Below are 26764 nucleotides of genomic sequence, written 5' to 3' on the forward strand. Positions count from 1 at the left end.
ACAAAAGAAGAGAACACGGTGAATCCAGAACAGTCCCACAGTCGAAAGCGTCGTAACACATTGGGTCCACAGAATACCTGTTATATGTATCTACGCTCTGATCCTGTGTTATGGGAACTGATCAAAAATAAGGGCGCATCGGTGTGGTAGGCGGTTAGAATGGTGAGGAGATGTTTTATCTTTTGTTGGAGTTATCTCCCCCTAGTGGCAGGTTTTCTTTGTTATGTCCAACAGGGACCTGGCATGAAAATTTTTAACCAACAATAATATACATATATTTTATTATAGTGTCATGGGTATGAACTCGGCAGACGAGAAATAACAGACTTTTTTTTTTAAATTCGTAATTTTAAAATTTCAAATGGGCCATACACACCATGGAACGCATATCTTTACCTTGAAGAGAAATAATTTATCTTTCCAATGAATGCTTCTAGATTTTACATATGTTGACTACATTATGCAAGTTATGAAGTGTTGCGCTTGTCCGTAAAATCGAGAAGCGTTATGAAGAACAAATTAACATGGCGGTGATGTTTAAAGTAAAAGAGCTATACTATGTTTAAATGGAGTTTCTACAAAGTACGGGCCATGACACCTCCAAAGAGACTGTGGATAAACACAGTTATGGGTACTGTTTATCACCACAAGTGTAGATTTTGTGATTTTGGCTTGGTTTTTGAGGTGCCCATTAGAGCCGAGATGACATTTCGACCGGACAGGGAAATGTCTACCTAGCATATTTTTCGTTAATTTCCCGTTTCATCAGGCCATAACTTGGTCAATACTTGGCCAATTTTGTTCATCAAGCACTCATAGGAAAGATAAACTATTTCTTGAAGGTAAGATATGTAACAATGGTGTGTAAATTAAAAAAAATATGATTTAAAAAAAAAAAAATAAGTCTGTTTTTCACGTCCTCCGAGTTCATACCCTTGATACTATAATATATATATACTGTTGGTTAAAAATTTTCATGCCAGGTCCTGAAGTTATGTCATACCATTGTGTGGGCAAGCTTTAGTCATCATTTCATTACATTTTTGTGGTAAAAAAAACACAATTTTCACTGGGATAAAAAAGTTGATTTCAACAAATCAAACAGTCACGATATGGTATTGATGCTCCAGTATCATTTACATATATCTTTTATTTCACATATTTTTCCACACATGTATAATCTGCCATAAAAAAATCTTTGGAAATATAACTGCTGGTAGCTGTATGGATGTTTATTTCAAGCAAATGTCTCTCAATTCTCGATTGTTTATAAAAAAAATCCTCTCTCCTCTTGGTGAAGTCTGAAAATTCAGGCTAACATTTGATTTTACTGTACCACAGTTTCATACTTGCCAACCCTCCCGATTTTTGAGGGAGACTCATGATTTTGAGCCCCCATTTTAGGCCATTTTAGCAAGTCCAAATTCTTTAATATTCAAAATGTCAAAACTCTGACTATACCATCAGAAAGAACAGGTCAAAATATGCAAAAATCAACCTTGAATTTCTTGAGGTTAAAAGTTTAAACACGTGAAATTACCCCAATGGGAATTTCAAAAAGTTGGCAAGTATGCAGATCCCAGGACATGCACATTCTGTTACATGAACGAATAACAGAAAGGAGAAACCAGCAGCTAAATTCAAAACACAATTTAATTATATATACAATATTATACAGAGATGGTTTACAATATCTAAAGTAATTGGTGGTGGTACAAGACTAGTACGATGATTTAAAGTGTTACTTATCTGTATGCGAATGTCCTGGTATAATCCTTGATCCTTCCAGGTTTCAAATTAACAATAATCACAAATCCACAAGGAAATTGAATGTCCACCGGATGATTTGTAAAGTTCCAGGCAATATGAAAAAATCCACACAAAGTGTTGTAATAATCCACAGATAAAGTCACAATAGCTCTCCCAATAGAATCTTATATGGCGCTGTACAATTCTTGATATGTCTCATTACAGGTCTCATTACAGTTCTGATTAGCTTTGGACAGCTGGAGTATATATAGCTTAACCCTAATTCAAGAATATTGGAGAACCTTCTACTTCTAGAAATATCTAACTAAAAGCAGTAAACAAATAAACACACATAACTTTCTGGAAATAGATCATTCTAGATCTCTACTTAAAATCAACATGTTTACAAACATATTTGTTTATACATGATTATATTCTAGAAAGTTCTATAACCTAAATCAATGATATGACCTTCATAGGATGTATTGATAAAAAAAGCTATAGGAGTTATCTCCCTTATCTCATAACTACATGTATTTAGTGTCATACATAACACACCCCTCCTTAAAGAAAAGAAAGTTTTCTTGAAAAGGAAACTTTCTTGACATATCAAGTAATATTTAAATCCTTGATAAAGCATCAGCTAGAATATTGTCTTTCCCTTTGATATGTTTGATGTCAAGATTGTACTCTTGCAAAGTCAAACTCCACCTGAGAATTCTTTGATTTTTGTTTTTCATTTTCCCAATGAATGTCAAAGGGTTGTGGTCGGTGAAGACCAACACAGGCACAACTGTAGTGCATAGATACACATCAAATTGGTTTAAGGCCAAAATCAATGCTAAACATTCTTTCTCAATGGTGGAATAATTTCTCTGGTGTTTGTCAAACTTTTTCGAGAAATAACAAATTGGATGGTCAATTTGTTCAGTACCTTCTTGCATCAAAACAGCACCAACACCTACATCGCTGGCGTCAACAAACAGTTTAAACTGTTTATTAAAATCTGGAGCAGTCAGAACTGGTGAGTTTGATAGTATGGCTTTCAATTTCTCAAAGGCAGACTTACATTCGTCTGACCAGACAAATTTGACATTTTTCTTTAACAAAGCAGTAAGTGGAGCTGCTATAACAGAGAAATTTTGACAAAATTTTCTGTAGTATCCAGCCATACCAAGAAACCTCATCAGCTCTCTCTTGCCTCCAGGAGCTGGAAAATCTATAATTGATTCTACTTTGGCCTGAACAGGTTTAACCTGCCCCTGTCCTACAACATGGCCTAAAAATTCAACAGTTGCATGACAAAATTCACATTTCAATAAGTTTACAGTCAATTTCATGGTAGTGAGTCTTTCGAAGAATTCACGAATCCCGCGTAGATGGTCTTCCCAAGTGTCGTGGTAGTTGATGACGTCATCAATGTATCCATCACAGCCTTCCAGGTCTGATATCACGCTGTTAAGAAGACGTTGAAATGTTGCCGGGGCATTCTTCATACCAAATGGCATAACTTTGTACTGGTACAAACCTTGCGAGGTTACAAATGCCGACACTTCTTTAGCTCTTTCTGTTAATGGCACCTGCCAATATCCTTTCAACAGGTCAAACTTGCTTACGTACTTGGCTTTGCCAACTTTGTCAATACATGAGTCAATCCTTGGAATTGGATAAGAGTCTGTTTTACTGACAGAGTTTACTTTTCTGAAGTCAGTACAGAACCGGTATGTCTTGTCTGGCTTTGGCACCAGAACACATGGAGAGCTCCATTCACTTTTGCTTGGTTCAATAATATCATTGTCCAACATGTATTGAATTTCTTTCTTTAAGTGTTCTTCTTTCAAAGGATTGACACGGTAAGGATGTTGCTTGACAGGTGGCGCATCGCCTACATCCACGTCGTGATAGATAACATCTGTTTTGCCTGGTGTATCCGGAAACAAATGTTTATACTCAAGTATCAAATCTTTAAGTTCATTGCGTTCTTTTTCCGATAGATGACATAGTTTCTTGTCCAAGTTCGCGAGCACATCTGAATTCCGTAACTTAACACCACAGTCTAAACCTACATCTTGTACACCACCATCTAAGTCTAATTTACAAATATCAGCTGTACTTTCACTTTGTGATGGTACAGAGGCCAAAGTAGCAATAGGTTGAGAGGTCTTGCTCTCTTCTCTATCTACATATTTTTAAGCATATTAACATGACATAATTGAGTTTTCTTGCGCCTCCCTGGAGTTTGTACAATGTAGTTAACATCATCGACCTTTTTCTCAACAACATAAGGTCCAAAATATCTAGCTTGCAAAGGCTGACCCGGTATTGGTAATAGAGCCAAAATTTTGTCACCTGGATCAAAACTTCTTGCACGGGCATCTTTATCATACCATGTTTTCATTTTGGTTTGAGTAACGGCCAAATTTTCTTTTGCCAATTCACATGCCCTTGTCAACCTTTGCTTAAAGTTAGACACATACTCTAAGAGATTAACTTTAGAATCTTCGTCCAAAATTTTGTCTTTCAAAATTTTCAAAGGACCACGTACAGTGTGTCCAAACACAAGTTCAAAGGGACGACAGCCAAGAGATTCTTGTACAGATTCTCTAACGCCAAACAACAACATGTGTATACCTTCGTCCCAATCTCTTTTGTTTTCAAAACAATAAGATCTCATCATATTCTTCAATGTCTGATGAAAACGTTCTAAAGCACCCTGAGACTCTGGATGATAAGCACTAGACTTATACTGCTTGATCTGGAGCTGGTACATGACTTGTTGAAAAATACCAGACATGAAATTCGAACCTTGGTCCGATTGGACAGCTTTTGGAAGACCAACCAATGTAAAGAATTTAACCAAAGCCTTGACTATGTTAGGGGCTTTAATATTCCTGAGTGGAATGGCTTCAGGAAAGCGTGTGGAAGCACACATAATAGTTAAAAGATACTCATTCCCAGACTTAGTTTTGGGTAGAGGACCTACACAGTCTATAATGACTCTACTAAATGGTTCCTCAAATGCTGGAATGGGGTGCAAAGGTGCAACAGGGATTTTCTGATTAGGTTTCCCTACCACCTGACAAGTATGACAAGACCTACAAAAATCAGCCACATCCCGTTTCAACTTGGGCCAAAAGAAGTGATCTAAGATCCTGTTATAAGTCTTGGTCACACCTAGATGCCCTGCCATAGGTACATCATGAGACAAACTTAGAATATCTTGCCTATACCTCGGTGGGACAACTATTTGATTGACAACCTTCCAGTCTTCCTCGGGAGACACATCAGGGGGGCGCCACTTGCGCATCAACACACCTGACTGACGGAAGTAACAAACCGGGACTTTCTCAGCCTCTTCCTCACTCAAAGCCCGATTACACAATAAGGAGATTTCAGGATCTTTCTCCTGTTCTACTATAAGCTCCTCTCTAGACAAAGATGATTTACTCATCATGTCAGACAAAGAAGTACCCTTGTTAGGAACAACTCTATCACTATCAAAGTCTACAGGATTGCTCAAAAGATCACACTTGCTCCCGACATCCTCTATATCATGAGCCAAGAAAGTGTCACCTAACCCTGGACTATAATGATCCTCAACTACTGCAACATCAGAAACCTTCTTACTCATTGAACGAGTTACAGCACAAGAAGGGAAAATACCAGGAAATTCCTGTTGAATAGTCTCAGCATCATCTGTTTTATCTGGAATACTGGACACTAAGGGATCTACCCTAACTTTCTCTCCAGCCAAGTCATTGCCTAAAATGAGCGACACGCCCTCTATGGGAAGTTCCGGTCTAACACCAATGGTGACAGGCCCAGTAACCAAGTCTGACTTTAAATACACAGAATGGAGAGGCACATTAACAAAACCTAACTCTACACCTTGAAGCAAAACACTACTACCACATGAGGTCTCCTCAGACAAAGGCACTACGCCATCTAATATTAAAGAATGAGAAGCCCCAGTATCTCGCAAAATCTTCACAGGTTTCAAGTTGGTAATATCACTAGTAAGTGAAACAAAACCTTCAGAAATGAAGGGAGAGTACTTCTCCAAGACGCTATCAGACTCTGAGCTCTTAATCTCAACAGACACTTTAGAATCTTCCACAATATCACTAAGTTTCTGACTAGGCTTTGACATAGCTAACACAGAAGGAACTGACTGTTTACGCCTTTGCTCCTTACGCTGGAGAGAATAACATTCAGACATAGTATGCCCTACTTTCTTGCAGTAATTACAAACAGGACCAGAAGGAGACCCCACACCTACCCTATCATCTGTTTTGAAGCAGACTTAGTTTTATCACCTAATTTAGGTTTGTCGTAGGAAGGGCCACTAAAGGTTGGGTTCCTAGGCTGACCAAATTTACTAGTACCTGTGGTACTGTTTTTGTCTTGAGAACTGTTTTTAACAAATGAGCCTTTGTGGGTGAGAGCGTAATCATCAGCCATTGTAGCTGCTTCACTAAGTGTTTCAACTTTTCTCTCATCTAAATGAGTGTTTTTATGTTTGTGTGGACACAACGTTTAAACTCCTCTATCAACAATAATTGCCTCAATTTACCGAAATCCTCATCAATTTCTTTAGAATCACACCACCTATTAAATAATTGTTCCTTTTCTCTGGCAAATTCTACATGAGTTTGTTCATCTCTCTTTCTCGAGTTTCGAAATTTCTGGCGGTAAGCCTCAGGAACTAACTCATAAGCTTTCAAAATAGCTTTCTTGACTACTTGGTAATTTGAAATCTCATCTACAGATAAAGAAGAATAAATGTCTCTAGCTTTACCAATCAAGACACTTTGAAGAAGCATTGTAAGCTTATCTTCAGGCCATTTCATACTATCAGCTATTTTCTCAAAATGCAGAAAATACTTGTCAACTTCTTTCTCTTGAAAAGGAGGAACTAACCTAATGTTTCTACTGACATCAAAACCTCTGTTTCCTTGTAAACCCCTAAAAGTTAGATTACTTGAACTGTCTTGAGAAGCTAGCTCTAATTCTTTCATTCTAAGTTCTGTTTCAGCTTGAATTTTCTGCTTCTCTAGCTCTAACATCTGATCTCTCTCAATCTCTTTTTCTTTTAATTCTCTTTCAATCTCTTTTTCTATTTCCATTTGTCTTAGTCTCATTTCATGTTCAAGTTCCATTTGTCTAATTTGAATTTCTGAGCTGACTGTTTCCTCTATACTATCTAATGCACTAGAGTCAAATTTGTCATTGTCAACAAAATATCTTATAATTACATTCCTAATTTCAGCTTTCCTCAAATTAGTTTTGATAGTAAGGCCTAAATGTTTACCCAATAACAGTAAATCCTTCTTACTAACTTGCAAAAGAACTTCCAGGGATGGCGCTTTAACAAACTGTTCTACTTGCATAGTAGTCATATTTATCTAGCTGTTGGTTTCAAATGTAAACTCAAAGTTTGTACACAAATTTTGAAAATTTCTTAATTAATTTTTCAAAGTTAGAATTCACAAATAAAATATCGATCCCGGACGAGCTCCCAATTCCTGTTACATGAACGAATAACAGAAAGGAGAAACCAGCAGCTAAATTCAAAACACAATTTAATTATATATACAATATTATACAGAGATGGTTTACAATATCTAAAGTAATTGGTGGTGGTACAAGACTAGTACGATGATTTAAAGTGTTACTTATCTGTATGCGAATGTCCTGGTATAATCCTTGATCCTTCCAGGTTTCAAATTAACAATAATCACAAATCCACAAGGAAATTGAATGTCCACCGATGATTTGTAAAGTTCCAGGCAATATGAAAAAATCCACACAAAGTGTTGTAATAATCCACAGATAAAGTCACAATAGCTCTCCCAATAGAATCTTATATGGCGCTGTACAATTCTTGATATGTCTCATTACAGGTCTCATTACAGTTCTGATTAGCTTTGGACAGCTGGAGTATATATAGCTTAACCCTAATTCAAGAATATTGGAGAACCTTCTACTTCTAGAAATATCTAACTAAAAGCAGTAAACAAATAAACACACATAACTTTCTGGAAATAGATCATTCTAGATCTCTACTTAAAATCAACATGTTTACAAACATATTTGTTTATACATGATTATATTCTAGAAAGTTCTATAACCTAAATCAATGATATGACCTTCATAGGATGTATTGATAAAAAAAAGCTATAGGAGTTATCTCCCTTATCTCATAACTACATGTATTTAGTGTCATACATAACAATATATACCCGTTATCCTCACCACACAAGTGAATGTGCTTTAAATAACCTAATGTAGATAGCTTGTGTCTACAGGGATGATATTATTTCTTTGATGTATCATTTTCTCCCTGTCTGTGTCATATTATTTTCATTCTGAAAAAAAATATCATAAGATGTCTTACCAACATTATATTAGCTGAATATTTTCGGTGACATTGTCGCCCAAGAGCTAATCCTAAATATTTTCTGTATATTTTCAGGAAATCCTAAATATTTTCTGTATATTTTCAGAGTGACATTATCGCCCAAGATGAAATCCTAAATATTTTCAGTGAAATTGTCGCCCGAGAGGAAATCCTAAATATTTTCTGTATATTTTCAGAAAATCCTAAATAATTTCTGTATATTTTCAGAAAATCCTAAATATTTTCTGTATATTTTCAGAGTGACATTGTCGCCCGAGATGAAATCCTTGCCCTTTTTGCAGCTCATGTTGCTGCTATCAACAAAATATACTCGGATACCAGATTTTCGACTTATAATTACGACACCAACCCGGCTGGTGGAGGGTATAGCTACGAAGGCGTTCATTTCCAAGTCCAAAGGACATCTGTGAGTGATAGATGTAAAAATTCTCAAAATAATAAGGGAAATTGGTATGCCCTGGCATGAAATGATTTAAGATATTTAACATGATCCTGGTCCCCAGGGCAATGAAATAGTTCTTTCCGTATAGAAGAAAACAACTTTAATTCCATTATTCCTGTCACATAAAATATATTGAATTTCTATAAGATTAATAAATGTATTACATCATCATTGTCGTCATCATCATCAATATCATCATCATCGTTGTCATTGTCGTCATCATCATTAATATCATTATCATCGTTGTCATCGTCGTCATCATCATTAATATCATCATCATCGTTGTCATCGTCGTCATCATCATTAATATCATCATCATCGTTGTCATCGTCGTCATCATCATCAATATCATCATCATCGTTGTCATCGTCATCATCGTCTCTGTTTACTTTGAATAAAGAAAAATTTTCTGTAATATACATGTTGATGTTGACATATCATTTTTCTGTTGTTGACAGATTATGACGAAGGAGTCTGAGAAGTGTGACAGTATCTTAGGTGCGACGTCGTACTGTAATCCTAACATTGATGTGAGTAATTTCCTTAATCTCAATTCCTTGGAGAACCACAATGAGTTTTGTCTGGCCTATGTCTTCACGGCGCGTGACTTTACCCATGGCACACTGGGTCTGGCCTGGGTCGGATCCTACAAAAGTAAGTAGTTTTCAAGAATATAATTTAATTTCATATGTTACACTCATTTCTATTGGTTAGATCTTTGAGCTCAATTATTTATAGACCAAAAAATAGTATGTCAAGTATTATGATGTCATGCATATACAGCTGTGCAATATTTTTTTCATAAAAAAAAAAATGTACAGACGTTCTTTTTCATCTTAGATGCTTCACATATATGAAGAATACTCTTGTCTTTTGTCTATAACTGCATAAATCAAAAATATATCGAGAATAATGCTCAAATTCATATGAACATTTTTCCCATAACAGTGACGACTCTAGAAAATATGTCCTTATTCTATTTAAAAATGCATTTTCAACCAAATTTGAACGACTTTAAATCAGAGCTTATTTATGTAAGAGTGAATGATTATGTGCAGTTAAACCTGTATATAAAGGACACCAAAGAGATACCAAAGAGACAGAGACATAGCAAGAATGTCTTTCATACAGAGGTGTTCTTTATAGACATGTGTCCTTTATACAGAGGTGTCCTTTTATACAGAGGTGTCCTTTATACAGAGGCATCCTTTATACAGAGGTGTCTTTTATACAGAGGTATCCTTTTATACAGAGGTGTCCTTTATAGACATGTGTCCTTTATACAGAGGTGTCCTTTATACAGAGGTGTCCTTTATAGACATGTGTCCTTTATACAGAGGTGTCCTTTATAGACATGTGTCTTTTATACAGAGGTATCCTTTTATACAGAGGTGTCCTTTATAGACATGTGTCTTTTATACAGAGGTGTCCTTTTATACAGAGGTGTCTTTATAGACATGTGTCCTTTATACAGAGGTGTCCTTTATACAGAGGTGTCCTTTATAGACATGTGTCCTTTTATACAGAGGTGTCCTTTATACAGAGGTGTCCTTTATAGCATGTGTCCTTTATACAGAGGTGTCCTTTATACAGAGGTGTCCTTTATAGACATGTGTCCTTTATACAGAGGTGTCCTTTATATAGACATGTGTCTTTTATACAGAGGTGTCCTTTTATACAGAGGTGTCCTTTATAGACATGTGTCCTTTATACAGAGGTGTCCTTTATACAGAGGTGTCCTTTATAGACATGTGTCCTTTATACAGAGGTGTCCTTTATAGACATGTGTCTTTATACAGAGGTGTCCTTTTATACAGAGGTGTCCTTTATAGACATGTGTCCTTTATACAGAGGTGTCCTTTATACAGAGGTGTCCTTTATAGACATGTGTCCTTTATACAGAGGTGTCCTTTATACAGAGGTGTCCTTTATAAACATGTGTCTTTTATACAGAGGTGTCCTTTATAGGCATGTGTCCTTTATACAGAGGTGTCCTTTATACATGTGTCTTTATCAGAGGTATCCTTTTATACAGAGGTGTCCTTTATAGACATGTGTCCTTTATACAGAGGTGTCCTTTATAGACATGTGTCCTTTATACAGAGGTGTCCTTTATAGACATGTGTCTTTTATACAGAGGTGTCCTTTATACAGAGGTATCCTTTTATACAGAGGTGTCCTTTATACAGAGGTATCCTTTTATACAGAGGTGTCCTTTATAGACATGTGTCCTTTATACAGAGGTGTCCTTTATAGACATGTGTCCTTTATACAGAGGTGTCCTTTATAGACATGTGTCCTTTATACAGAGGTGTCCTTTATAAACATGTGTCCTTTATACAGAGGTGTCCTTTATAGACATGTGTCCTTTATACAGAGTTGTCCTTTATAAACATTTGTCCTTTTATAGAGAGTTGTCTTTTATAAACATGTCCCCTTTATACAGAGGTGTCCTTTATAAACATGTGTCCTTTATAAACATGTGTCCTTTATACAGAGGTGTCCTTTATAAACATGTGTCCTTTATACAGAGGTGTCCTTTATAGACATTTGTGTCCTTTATACAGAGTTGTCCTTTATAACATTTGTCCTTTATACAGAGTTGTCTTTTATTAACATGTCCCCTTTATAACAGAGGTGTCCTTTATACAGAGGTGTCCTTTATAAACTTGTGTCCTTTATAAAGAGGTGTCCTTTATAGAGTGCCTTGTTTGACCTTTATAAATAGGTGTCCTTTTATACAGAGGTGTCCTTAGCTTTATAATGAGGTGTCCTTTATAAATAAGTGTCCTTTTATACAGAGGTGTCCTTTATAAACATGTGTCCTTTATGCAGAGGTGTCCTTTATAAACATGTGTCCTTTATACAGAGGTGTCCTTTTATACAGAGGTGTCCTTTATAAACATGTGTCTTTTATACAGAGGTCTCCTTTTATACAGAGGTACAGAGGTCTCCTTTTATACAGAGGTGTCCTTTGTAAACATGTGTCTTTTATACAGAGGTCTCCTTTTATACAGAGGTGTCCTTTATAAACATGTGTCTTTTATACAGAGGTGTCCTTTATAAACATGTGTCTTTTATACAGAGGTGTCCTTTATAGACATGTGTCCTTTATACAGAGGTGTCCTTTATAGACATGTGTCCTTTATACAGAGGTGTCCTTTATAAACATGTGTTCTTTATACAGAGGTGTCCTTTATAGACATGTGTCCTTTATAAACATGTGTCTTTTATACAGAGGTGTCCTTTTATACAGAGGTGTCTTTTATACAGGGGTGTCCTTTATAGACATGTGTCCTTTATACAGAGATGTCCTTTATACAGAGGTGTCCTTTATACAGAGGTGTCCTTTATACAGAGGTGTCCTTTATAAACATGTGTCTTTTATACAGAGGTGTCCTTTTATACAGAGGTGTCCTTTTATACAGAGGTGTCTTTTATACAGAGGTGTCCTTTATAAACATGTGTCTTTTATACAGAGGTGTCCTTTATAAACATGTGTTCTTTATACAGAGGTGTCCTTTATAGACATGTGTCCTTTATACAGAGGTGTCCTTTATAGACATGTGTCCTTTATACAGAGGTGTCCTTTATAGACATGTGTCCTTAATACAAAGGTCTCCTTTATAGACATGTGTCCTTTATACAGAGGTGTCCTTTATAAACATGTGTCTTTTATACAGAGGTGTCCTTTATAAACATGTGTTCTTTATACAGAGGTGTCCTTTATAAACATGTGTCCTTTATACAGAGGTGTCCTTTATAGACATGTGTCCTTTATACAGAGGTGTCCTTTATAGACATGTGTCCTTTATACAGAGGTGTCCTTTATAAACATGTGTCTTTTATACAGAGGTGTCCTTTATAGACATGTGTCTTTTATACAGAGGTGTCCTTTATAAACATGTGTTCTTTATACAGAGGTGTCCTTTTATACAGAGGTGTCCTTTATAAACATGTGTCCTTTATACAGAGGTGTCCTTTATACAGAGGTGTCCTTTATAGACATGTGTCCTTTATACAGAGGTGTCCTTTATAAACATGTGTTCTTTATACAGAGGTGTCCTTTATACAGAGGTGTCCTTTATACAGAGGTGTCCTTTATACAGAGGTGTCCTTTATAGACATGTGTCCTTTATACAGAGGTGTCCTTTATAGACATGTGTCCTTTATACAGAGGTGTCCTTTTATACAGAGGTGTCCTTTATAAACATGTGTCTTTTATACAGAGGTGTCCTTTATACACATGTGTCCTTTTATACAGAGGTGTCCTTTATACAGAGGTGTCCTTTATAAACATGTGTCTTTTATACAGAGGTGTCCTTTATAAACATGTGTCTTTTATACAGAGGTGTCCTTTATACAGAGGTGTCTTTTATACAGAGGTGTCCTTTATAAACATGTGTCTTTTATACAGAGGTCTCCTTTTATGCAGAGGTGTCCTTTATACAGAGGTATCCTTTATACAGAGGTGTCCTTTATAAACATGTGTCCTTTTATACAGATGTGTCTTTTATACAGAGGTCTCCTTTTATGCAGAGGTGTCCTTTATACAGAGGTATCCTTTATACAGAGGTGTCCTTTATACAGAGGTGTCCTTTATAAACATGTGTCTTTTATACAGAGGTGTCCTTTATAAACATGTGTCTTTTATACAGAGGTGTCCTTTATACAGAGGTGTCTTTTATACAGAGGTGTCCTTTATAAACATGTGTCTTTTATACAGAGGTCTCCTTTTATGCAGAGGTGTCCTTTATACAGAGGTGTCCTTTTATACAGAGGTGTCCTTTACACAGGTGTCCTTTATAAACATGTGTCCTTTATACAGAGGTGTCCTTTATAAACATGTGTCTTATACAGAGGCGTCCTTTATACAGAGGTGTCCTTTTATACAGAGGTCTCCTTTTATACAGAGGTGTCCTTTTATACAGAGGTGTCCTTTATACAGAGGTGTCCTTTATAAACATGTGTCTTTTATACAGAGGTGTCCTTTATACAGAGGTGTCCTTTTATACAGAGGTGTCCTTTATAAACATGTGTCCTTTTATACAGAGGTGTCCTTTATAAACATGTGTCCTTTATACAGAGGTGTCCTTTATACAGAGGTGTCCTTTTATACAGAGGTCTCCTTTTATACAGAGGTGTCCTTTTATACAGAGGTGTCCTTTTATACAGAGGTCTCCTTTTATACAGAGGTGTCCTTTATAAACATGTGTCCTTTTATACAGAGGTCTCCTTTTATACAGAGGTGTCCTTTTATACAGAGGTGTCCTTTTATACAGAGGTCTCCTTTTATACAGAGGTGTCCTTTATAAACATGTGTCCTTTTATACAGAGGTCTCCTTTTTTACAGAGGTGTCCTTTATAAACATGTGTCTTTTATACAGAGGTGTCCTTTATACAGAGGTGTCCTTTTATACAGAGATGTCCTTTATAAACATGTGTCCTTTTATACAGAGATGTCCTTTATAAACATGTGTCCTTTTATACAGAGGTCTCCTTTTATACAGAGGTGTCCTTTATACAGAGGTCTCCTTTTATACAGAGGTGTCCTTTATACAGTGGTGTCCTTTTATACAGAGGTGTCCTTTATAAACATGTGTCCTTTATACAGAGGTGTCCTTTATAAACATGTGTCTTATACAGAGGCGTCCTTTATACAGAGGTCTCCTTTTATACAGAGGTGTCCTTTATAAACATGTGTCTTTTATACAGTGGTGTCCTTTATAGACATGTGTCCTTTATACAGAGGTGTCCTTTATAAACATGTGTCCTTTTATACAGAGGTGTCCTTTATACAGAGGTGTCCTTTATAAACATGTGACAACTCTAAACCTGTCATTAACATAAATGTGGTGGCCGAGTGGTTAAAATGTCTCGACATATTGCCTCAAGCGCTAGCCTTCCACCTCTGGGTCGCAAGTTCGTATCCCATGTGTGGTAGTAGCCAGGTACTGAACAATGGCCAATGGTTTTTCTTCGGGTACTCCAGCTTTTCTCCACCAACATACCTGCCACATCCTTATATGACCCTGGATGTTAATAGGACATATATAAATCCCAAATCTCATATGTAATACACATCAAATTCAGTAGGGTACAACCTTGCCTATACATAATGTATTGAAATAAACATTTATTGTTTGAAAAAAGAAGATGTACAAATTCAAATCTTTTCTTGAGAAGCAAAAATAATGACAGGCTTAGAGTTGTCAGTATTACATGACATTGGTAGGATAAGATTAATAGAAGCTTACAGGGATCTGTCAAGTGGACAGGGATATCTTAACCTGAGTGAAAGATTTTGGCTGGTCAACCTGAGGGTTGCTCAGGGATGGCAGCCAATATCCTTTCATGAGGGTTGAGATATCCCTGTCCACTTGATAGACCCATCTTTGAATCTTTTTCTCCCACGAAACATTATGAAAATGCAGTTTTTAGCTTGCCTATTCGAAGAATAGGGGGAGCTAATGTTGTCATCCCGGCGTCGGCGTCTGCATCAGCGTTGGCGTCCCATTTCACGTTAAAGTTTTTGAGCAAGTTTCTGTTTTGACAATTGTTTAAGCTTGAGTCATCATAAATGCTTAACTGAATAGGCGAGCTTTGCTGTTCTCCAACAGCTCTTGTTATTTCCAAAGTGACGCCATCATAGGAATGTCGCAGTGAGTCAAAGTTAATGACGTTGCCGCATGTATTGATTACATCACGTCTTTGTCTAGCACATGTGAGCTGTATTTTCCCTACCCTGGTAAAAGAGTTATTTCAAAGACCACATTATACAATTATTTCAAATGTCTATAAGAATTTTAAAAGTGTCTTTTTTAATTCCTGTTTAATAGATTTCTTTATCTCCATGTTACAGATGCAGCAGGGGGAATCTGTGAGAAATACAAAAAGTTCCCTGAGGGATCGGTAAAAGTGGACAAATCCCTCAATACCGGAATTCTGACTCTGATGAATTACGGGAAAGAGGTGGCGCCGCGGGTATCCCATCTCACCTTCGCTCACGAGGTCGGACACAACTTTGGTTCTCCGGTAAGTGTTATATATCCATATTTCAGAAGTAATCTCCCTTTCCATCGAAATTGAGACATTTATGCAGCTAGAATAACAAGCACAATTTGTCCCGCTTTATGGAGATTAACATTTAACTTTTGTATTAAAAGCAGTCAAAGTATTGATGATAAGTGTAGTACTAAGGATGAGCTAATAACTTTTGAGATTCTGCAAGATTATCAAACTCGATATGTATTTTAATGATTGAAAAATGTTTTGGTTAAATTATGTACAGTCAAACCTGTCTTTGATGACCACAGAAGGAACCAAGCAAAATGGTCTTTATAGCCAGGCAGTCTTTATACACAGGTCTGAGATTGTGGTATTATCAAGTAGGTGGTCTTTATAGAAGTGGTTGCTAAGGCATATTTCACTCTAATCCAGAAACCCTAAATAAAACTTCTTGTACTGATTACAGCACGACAGTGGTGATAAATGTGCTCCATTTGGGACCAGTTCCGACGAGTCTGTGAAGGGGAACTACATAATGTACGCCAGTGCTACCCAGGGTGACCTCATCAACAACAACAAATTCTCTGATTGTAGTAAGGACAACATATCTAGGGTCCTCAACTCAATTATCGAGGAGACTAACAAGAAAAATTGTTTTAAGCGTAAGTGAAATTCTGCGTCAAATCCTGTTCCTTTCTACCTCTTAGCTAATGTGTACTTCATTTTTGTGTCTCCTGCAATGCAAGGGCGACACTTAGGTATTACTATGTCGTCGGCAGCAGTGTTGGTGTCAGGGAAAATGGTTTCCATGCAATAACTTTGATATTTATTATCCGATTACAACCAAATTTGGTATATTGCTTTATATTAATGAGATCTTAGAAGGGTTTGATATTGGTCAAAATCCGTCAATATTTGCAAGAGTTATGGGACTTTAAAATCGTCAAAACAGATAAATCTATGGTTTCCACCGGATGACTTTAGTATTTCTTGTCCAATTTCAACCAAATTTGGTATATTGTTTTATATTAATGAGATCTTGGAGTAGTATGATACTAGTCAAAATTCATCAATATTTGCATGAGTTAGGAGACTTTATAACTTCACCTTATTATTAACAATATTTCAAACTGTAAATAACTCTTTTTTGTGATGCTGTGCAGGCCACGCATCCACTTACGTGGAATTCTTGCTACTTGCTTTGTTTCCCTCAGAGTCTGGCATACATTTCTACTTTCTTTGCTTTTGTCAGAGTCTGGCGAAGCATTGTGACATTATCTTACCTAACATGTACTTTATTTCTAATTCATTTTCTTCCCTCAGAGTCTGACATAGCATTGTGATATTATCTTTTCTAACATGTTTTTTATTTCTACTTTATTTGCTTCCCTCAGAGTCTGGCGTAGCGTTCTGTGGTAACGGCCTTGTGGAGGGCGATGAAGAGTGTGACTGTGGCTACGCTGATGACTGTACTGACACCTGTTGTCACGCCAAGAGATCAGGGGAGACAACTCCTGACGATTGTAAATTAAGGACAAATAGTCTCACTGGGCAAAAATTCGCCTGCAGGTATGTCAATGTATCCATGTATTATTCATTTGAATTTCATTTCAGAATATTTTATTGTCAGATGTTAGAGACAATAGGAATAGGAAAACATGTCTATATAAACCATCTATCTATCTATTGTATTTATTCTTGTTATTCTGACACAACTGAAAAAGTTCAAGTCCCATTGTAAGAAATGTTTCTGAATCGTTAACAGTTGTATGCTGTTCAAATAATGAAACAAAACATTTTGTAAGAACTTTTTGTAGTCCATCACTATTTTGTAAGAACTTTTTGTAGTCCATCACTATTTTGTTAGAATTTTTTGTACTCCATCCCTAAAACTACCAAAATAACAAATTATAAGCAAATACACAATCTTCTTTATGTGTTTAAGTATGTCATATGTAACTGTTACAATAGATATTAGTCTTGAAGTGGTATTTGAATATTTTGTGTTGAGAGCAAAACACAAGGTTCAGTACCTGTATAGGCACCATCTGTTTACCTCGTTCACCCCTGAAGACACATTTAGACTCTCCTAAATCAAGGATTAGAGTAGTCCATTTTTAACTTTCAGGGGTAAATAATTTAATGAAACCACATTCTTTGGATCCCAAGCGGCTTCTTGCAACACAAATTAACATATTTTCCCTTTGTTACGTAGGTAGTCAAGTTTGGCTTATTGTATCAGTATCAAGAAATTAGTGTCGTCGTATTTCTGAATCCTATATTTTTGTTTTTTGTATTGACAGTCCCACACAAGGTCCATGCTGTACAACTACCTGTAACTACGTCCAGCAGTCGGCGAATCAGACGTGTCGTGTAGGAACCGAGTGCGTCCGACGTGCAATATGCTCATATCCTTTACCTACTCATCTTAAAATATATAAGTTAATATGATTATCCCTCATGAACACAACACATTTGCATTACTGTAGAGCAACTTACTTCCACTGTGACTTAATTTCATGTTTTCATACCCAATGACATTTTCACTATAATTTAATTTCACGATGTACTGGTAAAATGCTCTATTGTATCTGTAGATCAGTATATTTTGTGGTAATTTATTTTCGTGAATTCTAACAGTTGGTGGATCACGCGAAAATAAATCACACACAGAAATAAGATTGTTTTACAATACACGTTTTCCAAAAAGAATTTCTTTTGTTTCGAAAAATTATTATACACAGATGCTTTCAAAAATATTGAGTTTTCAAATCTGCACAACAATCTTTCAACATGATCACATCCACAATATTATTAGCCCACCATCATCAGATGGTGGGCTATTCAAATTGCCTTTCGTCCGTGGTCCTTCTGTCCGCTAACAATTCTTGTTACCGCTATTTCTTAGAAAGTACTAAAGGGATCTTTCTCAATTTTATATGTAGGTTTCACAAGGCCTCAGTTGTGCATATTGCATTTTAGGACGGATCGGTGACCAAGATGGTTGACAGGCCGCCATCTTGGATTTTGATAATTGAAGTTTGTTACCGCAATATCTCAGAAAGTACTGAAGCGATCTGTCTCAAAGGTAATATGTAGTATGTAGTCAAAGTTTGAAAAGCAGAGAAAAGATTCCTCTTTCCATTGTCGGACGTAGATCATTCTTTGGTTAGCTGGGATCTCTTGTAATTTATGTATAGGTATTAATTTCCTATCTTTGTTTACAAAAAGTACAAAGTGAGCTGTTCAAAAATTAAAAACTTAAAACCAAAAAACTGTTATTTGGCAATATTCTATGCTAAAATCACACGAGAGAAACATCTTTTGTTGTTATAAGAATAACATTTTGTATTTTTTCCACGTCAATCTGTTTCTCCTTGACGGACTGTCACTGGGACTTCAGCCAACTGCCCCCCAGCCATCAAGTTACCTGATATCACGACATTGTGTAACAGTAACTCTCGTGTCTGTCAAGACGGGGTAAGTCGAAACCATTTTTTATTTTTTTTTTTATTTTAAGCTTGAGTATTCCAAAGGGAATAAAGTAAATTCTTTAAAATCCTTCCTCTGCTTGATGATTGAAAGGGATTTCTGTATTCACCTCCCCACCTATATCCATCTAGTAATTAGTGTTGTATTGATGATTGGAAATAACCGATTAACTACTAGATGACCCTCAACTGATCCGATAATCAATTAAAAATTTTATGATCGATTAATTGGGTAAATATTAAAACTTATTGTGATTTCAACAGTTTTCCAATAAAAACACCATCAAGTGTGAATACCTCCATACAGCTTTCCTTTACAATAATTTTCACCATTTATAATCAAAAGCTTGTAAGAAAAACATTCAACATTCTCTTCACTGCTTACAATAAAGGCAAAAGTAGCCATAAATAAGCAATTTGACTAAAAAAACTGAACTGGTCATTTTGTGCCATTATCGGATCGGATGGGTCATCCAATATGAACCAATGATCAATTGTCATTTTAAAATTATAATTTATAATACTATTATTATAGATTATCAAATTTATAAAATTATGAAATACTACTAGTAATATTGCTGAGTTCAAGGAGAATAATACTGGTACCTAACTTATATTTCAATATAACATTGCTGGCTTTGCCTTAACCTGCCAGACGAGCAATACAGCCCTCTGGGCCTCTTGTTTTTGACATCACATATGGTAAATTATGTGAACTAGTGCTTATGATCATTGTTATTTCTAATTCATGCAGATTTAAGAATTTTAAAACAGAAGCAGAGGAAAAAAATAAATAACTGAAGATCCTTACTAAAAAATATCTGATTGTTTACAAATAAAACTGCTCAGGAATTGTTATGTTAGCAAACTTTATTTTCAAAGGTTACTGAAAGGTAAAAATTGTAAACAGGAATTCTTATAGCAGTTTTTTGTGACAGCTGTAACTGATTAATAATGATTAATGTGAATTTTGTTGTGGTTTGTTTTAGGTTTGCTCCGAGTCTCTATGTAAAAGGATTGGTTTTGACATACGTGGAGTTTCAGACTACGAGGAATGTTTTGGGAGTACTGGTAGTGACAATAAAGAGCAGATGTGTTATCTCTCATGTCGTAAGTATTTGTCGTGAATCTTTTTAAAAATCCTTCTTCAGCTGTAGGATTGGGAGCCTATATAGCTACCGCATTTACTCCCTGTAACTCTAGGCCGCTAGATGGCGCTGCTCCGAAAAATTGTCTGGGTAGCTCTGGTCTATTAGTATCATGTTTTATCTCTCCTGTTGTAAGTATTAGCGGGAGCCTACTGTATTACCTCCCTGTAACTCTAGGCCACTAGATGGCGCTGCTCCGAAAAATTGTCTGGGTAGTTCCGGTCTATAAGTATCATGTGATACAGTATGTAGCAGTAGGCTATTCATAGAAAGTATCCATCAAAACAATAATTCATGATATCTGTCTTCTTTATTCAGATTTCCAATATTTGTTTGGGGTTCTTTAGTATAGAAGAAAGGGTTACGCTAATTTGATCCGTTATGGACTTTCTATGGAGCATGCTGCAGATTGACATTCAACATTACATGTAATTTATTTAACATCTTCAAACACAGAATTGTAATCAAATAACATTAAAAATTATTAAAGGCGCACTGCCTTTCTGGAGTAAAACATAAAGGTTTCTTAAAAACATTTATAACATCAGAAAATATGTACTGATGGCCTAAGGTAAGGTTACAACACCAAAGATATGCAAGACTTCCTCTGTAACATATAATAACAGTGGAGAGTCATTTTGCTGTTTTGTCGTCTTGCGCAGTGATAGTGAACTATCACGCGGTATTTAGGACAACAGCTAGAAACATAAGACAACCTGGGTTATGAAAATTAACGTTCTATTTATTTTAATCAAATTGTATAGAAGATTATGATACGTGTAGTAATAACGGTAAGTTGATAACTTTTGTGACTCTACAATATTATCGATCTCATTTTACATTCCCATTTAAAAAATTTAAACCAGAGGTAGTGGGCCTTTAAAAAGAATCTGAAGTATCTATTCTGAATACATGGATTTATATAACTCAATAATTTCTCAATGTATCGATCAACTAAACGGACTGAATCAGAACTATATAACAATTAAAATGGATCGGCATGAATTTAAAAAGCCAACACAAACATGAAAGTTACTTTTAGAATCTTTGTAAAATAAAACCAATTTATAATAAGAATGATTATGAATTTCAAAAACGAAATGCTTATGCATTTATGGCAATGATATCGCACAATGTAGTGTAACTGCTACTACATTTATCAAATATATATTGAATATCAATATTCACACAAAAGTTACAAATTGAGTAACAAACTTATTTTATAATAAAAAAAATCAGATCTTGTCAGCAGATTCGATTCACAAGGCAATTAATTTTAATATTATTTTGTTTTAAATATTGACTATTGTTTAATGATGTCTTAATATGTTTTATTTTGTTTCACAGAGAGGAAAAACTCGACGGAGTGTATAAGTTCAGCCCAGATTACAGAAAATTCTCCATATGAAGAGTTCAAAGGTCTACTCAACACTATAAACGGTCGTCTAGATAAAATCAAATTACAAGCAGGTTTGTTCATAGCTCAATAACTATTCTTTCTAGTTTTCAAACTAAACTCAGGTCAGAATAAAAAAATTATTGAATTTGTTTAATTATGATTGGCTATGAAATATAGTACAATTTTAGTTTTCTGACGTAAAATGTTAAAGTATATTTACCTTGAAATACTAGACAGAAAACATGGTATTTTATTCAGGGAATTTGCACTATTTGCATAAAGACTCTCCCTAGCATGAAAAATCACCAAAACGTTAATGTATAAATATTATCAAATTATTTTGTGTGAAAGTAAAGTGGAAAATGTTAACAGGTATCTTTACCCGGTATTCAAAAAAAAAAAGAAAGAAATAAGAAATATTTACACATGTAAATTACAAAAATAAGCGTTTGAAAGATATCCACGTTTGCAATATTAGGATGAAACATGTATTGTTTGTCATTTTCTGTCTACAGGTTCACCTTGTGATAACTATAAAGGTTACTGTGACGTGTTCCATAAATGTCGAGGAATTGATAACGACGGGCCGCTGGCTCGACTTAAAAATCTCATCTTTAACGAGAAGACATTACAGAAAATAAAAACATGGATTGTGGTTAGTTTCTATTTCCAATATAGATACTATCCTAGTAATAATTTTTGAAAAATTTATAATAGAAATTATGCTATTCTTGTAGTCAATCAGAACCAGTGTCGAAATGACTTGAAAAATAGATAAATGCAATAAAAAGAGCAGATGTAGAAAACAAGTATAATGCAATTTTTGTAAGATGTGGAAGGATATATCTTCAAATCTCTTGACATTTTTATTGTTATTTTCTTAACAGAATAATGAAGGGCTGAAACTTACCTTCGCATCCTATTCAAAAAGTATAATACATTGCACTAGGCTTTAAAACTCAGTACTTTCAGTACTTTGATCCTATTCAAAAAGGACAATACATTGCACTAGGCTTTAAAACTCTGTACTTTCAATACTTTGATCCTATTCAAAAAGTACAATACATTGCACTAGGCTTTAAAACTCAGTACTTTCAATACTTTATTTGTGAGATACAACACATTGCACTAGGTTTTAAAACTCAGTACTTTCAATACTTTGATTTCTGAGATACAACACATTGCACTAGGTTTTAAAACTCAGTACTTTCAATACTTTGTATTCAAAAAGTACAATACATTGCACTAGGCTTTAAAACTCAGTACTTTCAATACTTTGATTTCTGAGATACGATACATTGTACTAGGTTTTAAAACTCAGTACTTTAAAAACTTTGATGACTGAGATACAAAAGAGGTTATTCAGTACTTTAATTTCTGAAACAAGTATCTATTGTGAAATATGGTTATAACAATATATAACAAAGTATGCTTATAACAAAGTGATTTCGTTGGTCCCCAGTGATTTGCTATAACCATGCTTTACTGTAAAAATCTGTTGACATCTCCATGATGATTTTCTATACAGGAATACTGGTGGGCTGTTATGATGATGGCCCTGTGTCTAGTTGTCCTCATGGGCTTATTTATAAAGATCTGTGCCGTACATACGCCCAGTAGTAATCCAAAGGCTAAACCAGCACTGCGTATCACTGACACACTACGACGTCGCCGACGTCCTCCACCACAACAGACGTACGCACCCAGCTCACAGCCGTTACAGTCTTACCAACAACAGCCAGTGCATTCTGGGTACACAAATGTAAGTACCGTCATTTTGGTGTAACTGAAATGTTTACTTGCAGTGTTACAGCAATATTCCCTTTGATTATTCCTTAGAAGTGACGACCTTTTATAGAAACATTCTAAAGATTAAAGAAAAATTCCCCGAACTAACTGATTCTTTTTTCTCTGCCAAAGCGATCCTTTAGTTTCTTTTATGATAATTTCCTAGGGAACATTTTTATCCTAAAATTTGAGTAAAATACATTTGTTAGGTTTACTTGGAAAAAAAATTGTGAGCAGTTTAATATCTATACACATCCCAGCATCTGAAAACTCTGGCCATCTTGGTTAAAGGAATGTCTATAAATCAGGAATTAGGTCATATGTTAAGGACACTTGTAGAAATTGATGAAAATTGCATTCATCCTTTTTACAATCTGATTGAAATACAGATCCTTATAACCACTCCGTTCACTATAGGATCTGACAACGTCCCATAAGGGGTCATGTTTTGATGACACGTGTACCTCAGATCCAATGTATTTTCTACACATTGCTACATCAATTGACAACATCATTTCATCCCAATATACATAAACAGTTTTGGCGAGATGACTTCGTACACGAAAATAATCCCGACATATTTTTCGAACAATTTCATTCCCTTAAATCACATTCAAGATTCTGGCAGCAGCAATTTCATTGGCTATTTCCAAAGGTCATCTGAACATGACCTTTAATGGGGTGTTGTAAGATCCTCTTATCAAATGCAGTGATAATAGGGATCTGTATTTTAAACAGATCAATCCTTATCATTATGTATGTGTGTCTTTGTGTTTTGCTCTGCATTATCAAGAATATTTTAAAGACTATCTCTTTGTTCATCTATATTGTCATATTGCTGTTTGAAGCATCTTGTGTGAATGCTATATTTCTTTGTCCCTCTGTATTAAACACTTGTATTATTTCAACTTGAGAGATGTAGTATACTGTAAATGTTCTTATTTTTGTGAATCTAAATTTTAGTACAGTAAAAGATTTTTGAATTATTGTAGATAAAAGTTAATCAACAATTTTTCCTTGTTGTGGAGTTACTTCCCCTTACCCATCCATCAACTTCATCTTAAAATATCTGTGTTTAATGTTTGTTTGTTTGTTTGCACTGCCTATATAGAGATGTGGCTAAGATAGACCAAGCTGCTCCTTCTAGAGAAGATGTAATCAGATGTTTTGTTTCTTTTTGATCAGAATATTTGGAAATTCAAATTATTAATGCATATTCACACAAATTTCATTGGCAAATCTCAAATTAGATAAAATGTGTATTATATGTGTGTGTTAAATTCAGAGACAATGCAGAGAAAAGGTAGAAAAAAGTGTGATGACAGAATTTCTGTTTTTATATTGTTGTGAGATGATATTGCTTCTTTTGCTTGTGTGAATAACACCACACATTATCATCTCTTCAAACTAGTGATTTTTCAGGGTATTTTGGGGAAAAGGTTTTGTAACGAATTTTTAATCGCGAAAAGTGTTTTTTTGGGAAAATTACCCATTACTTAACATGGTATTATATATGGTGATTAGATATTGTAAAACAGTAAACTGTTTCATTTTATCAAAAGGTAACGACCATCACAACAGTTTCAGAGTATTTTTTTTTAGATTAAATAATGAGGGGAGAGATTTCAGGGTTTCATTTGTTTTTCTACAATTTGATTTGGGAATTTTTCATTGTAATTGGGGGAAAAAATGAGTGGTTTGTCATTGAGAATGGGGTCGTTTACCGATCCCAGTTTTATAAGGAGAAAAATCACTGCAAACTACTGATCAATAAGATCAAGGACAGATAACTCTTGTCAGGAGAAATAAAGATAAAAATAAAAATGATGAAATAATCACATTCGTCAGGAGAAATAAAGATAAAAATAAAAATGATGAAATAATCACATTCGTCTTAATGTAAGTTTTTATTTTAGACTATTTTGCGTACCTTTGAACATTCAATTTCTATGCTAAATTAAAACTAGCTTGATAATGTATTAATCAATTTCAGACTGCTATGAAAACAGACCAGATTTAGATGTTGTAAGCATGTGTAATGTTTTACAAACCAATTTTCCAAATGCATGCCACTCTGTTCTATTCTCTTTGGCTAAAAAACACCCATTTCCCCTGGATTTTGTTCCCAAAATTCTGTAATAGTTTTTGCAATTTTAATTTACAAGATATAAGATACCATGTTGTTACAATATCAAAAACGTTGATGTTTTCTTGTGTTGGGGAAGGGTTAAAAGGGGGTTACTGTGGCCATGTGGTTCAGGTGTTGGACAAATCACCCAATTTCCTGTTTCTCCCCTGATATTAGTTTTTTTTTCTCTTAATGAACTCCAGCTTTCTATCAATACCAAAACATGGTATGTCTTTTAGTTAGTTGTTACAAGGGTCAGAACTTTAAATTATCAAAATAGGAGATCAGTAATTTTATAGAGAAAAAAATTATTTGAGAGCTAATCATTACTGGTTAATAATGCAGGCCCATCTGACCCTTTGTTCTTAAAAATAGACGACAAATATTTACATTATTAATCCCTTGCTTCACTGCCTGCATTTGTTTAATTAACAATATTTAGTATCCCAAAGTCTATCGGACTATGTGTGAAAATGATGTGGTTTGTGACGTTTAGTGATATGACCAACAGAAAACTGTTGAGGAAATTAGGTATTGATTCCAATAGAACCTTTCATCACTGCATGATTCCAATAGAACCTTTCATCACTGCATGTGCCTAACCTGAGTTAAACTTATAGTTTCTCTATTTCTATCCTGACCTCCTGTAGACGGAAACTCCCCTAAAAGTCACAGATGGTGCACAGTAATTAATGTAAGCCACGCTGGTTTGCTATGCATAGAGTATATGTATAAGTCATGTGAAGCTAATCTTGTATGATGGTTTTCTGCTGAAAGTAACCAATATTAATCAAAGTTTTGAAATAAAGCAATATTTTGTTGCAATGCTTTGCATACGTACTTGAATCACTGCTATATTAATTTCAATGATGCGCAGGCTTTGACACATTCATGTTGATATATAAACTATCATTAACACTGAAGTCGTGATTTTTGTGTGTGTAATGTATGGATCACTAGTATGATGTATACATTGTCACCTCTATCAAACTAATGACAAGGCGGCATAAACACATAGTAAATGTTTACCTGTTGTCTTGACATGCTCAATTTTGATTTCAGCACTTCTGATCAATGTGTATTACCTTGGCATATATATGACCTGGACCAGATTTTTCGAAACAAAAATGCAGACTTAAGTCAAAACTTAAGTTTTTTTCCTAATGTAACTTATATTGCAATTTATGACT

The 26764-nt window shown here is 35.1% G+C and overlaps 1 protein-coding gene across 1 annotated transcript in view; it reads left to right on the forward strand.

The window, feature by feature from the left end:
• Window positions 1-26764, forward strand: part of LOC138305574 (disintegrin and metalloproteinase domain-containing protein 10-like) — a 64072-nt gene that overhangs the window by 29347 nt on the left and 7961 nt on the right. The window contains 12 exon segments of the mRNA XM_069245883.1: window positions 1-141; window positions 8409-8576; window positions 9071-9266; window positions 15475-15647; window positions 16087-16282; window positions 17015-17189; window positions 17924-18027; window positions 19012-19100; window positions 20101-20221; window positions 21607-21729; window positions 22174-22313; window positions 23187-23420. Of these exon segments, the coding sequence (XP_069101984.1) occupies window positions 1-141; window positions 8409-8576; window positions 9071-9266; window positions 15475-15647; window positions 16087-16282; window positions 17015-17189; window positions 17924-18027; window positions 19012-19100; window positions 20101-20221; window positions 21607-21729; window positions 22174-22313; window positions 23187-23420 (1860 nt within the window).

Source organism: Argopecten irradians, chromosome 13, assembly GCF_041381155.1.
Source record: "Argopecten irradians isolate NY chromosome 13, Ai_NY, whole genome shotgun sequence".
NCBI classification, from domain to species: domain Eukaryota; kingdom Metazoa; phylum Mollusca; class Bivalvia; order Pectinida; family Pectinidae; genus Argopecten; species Argopecten irradians.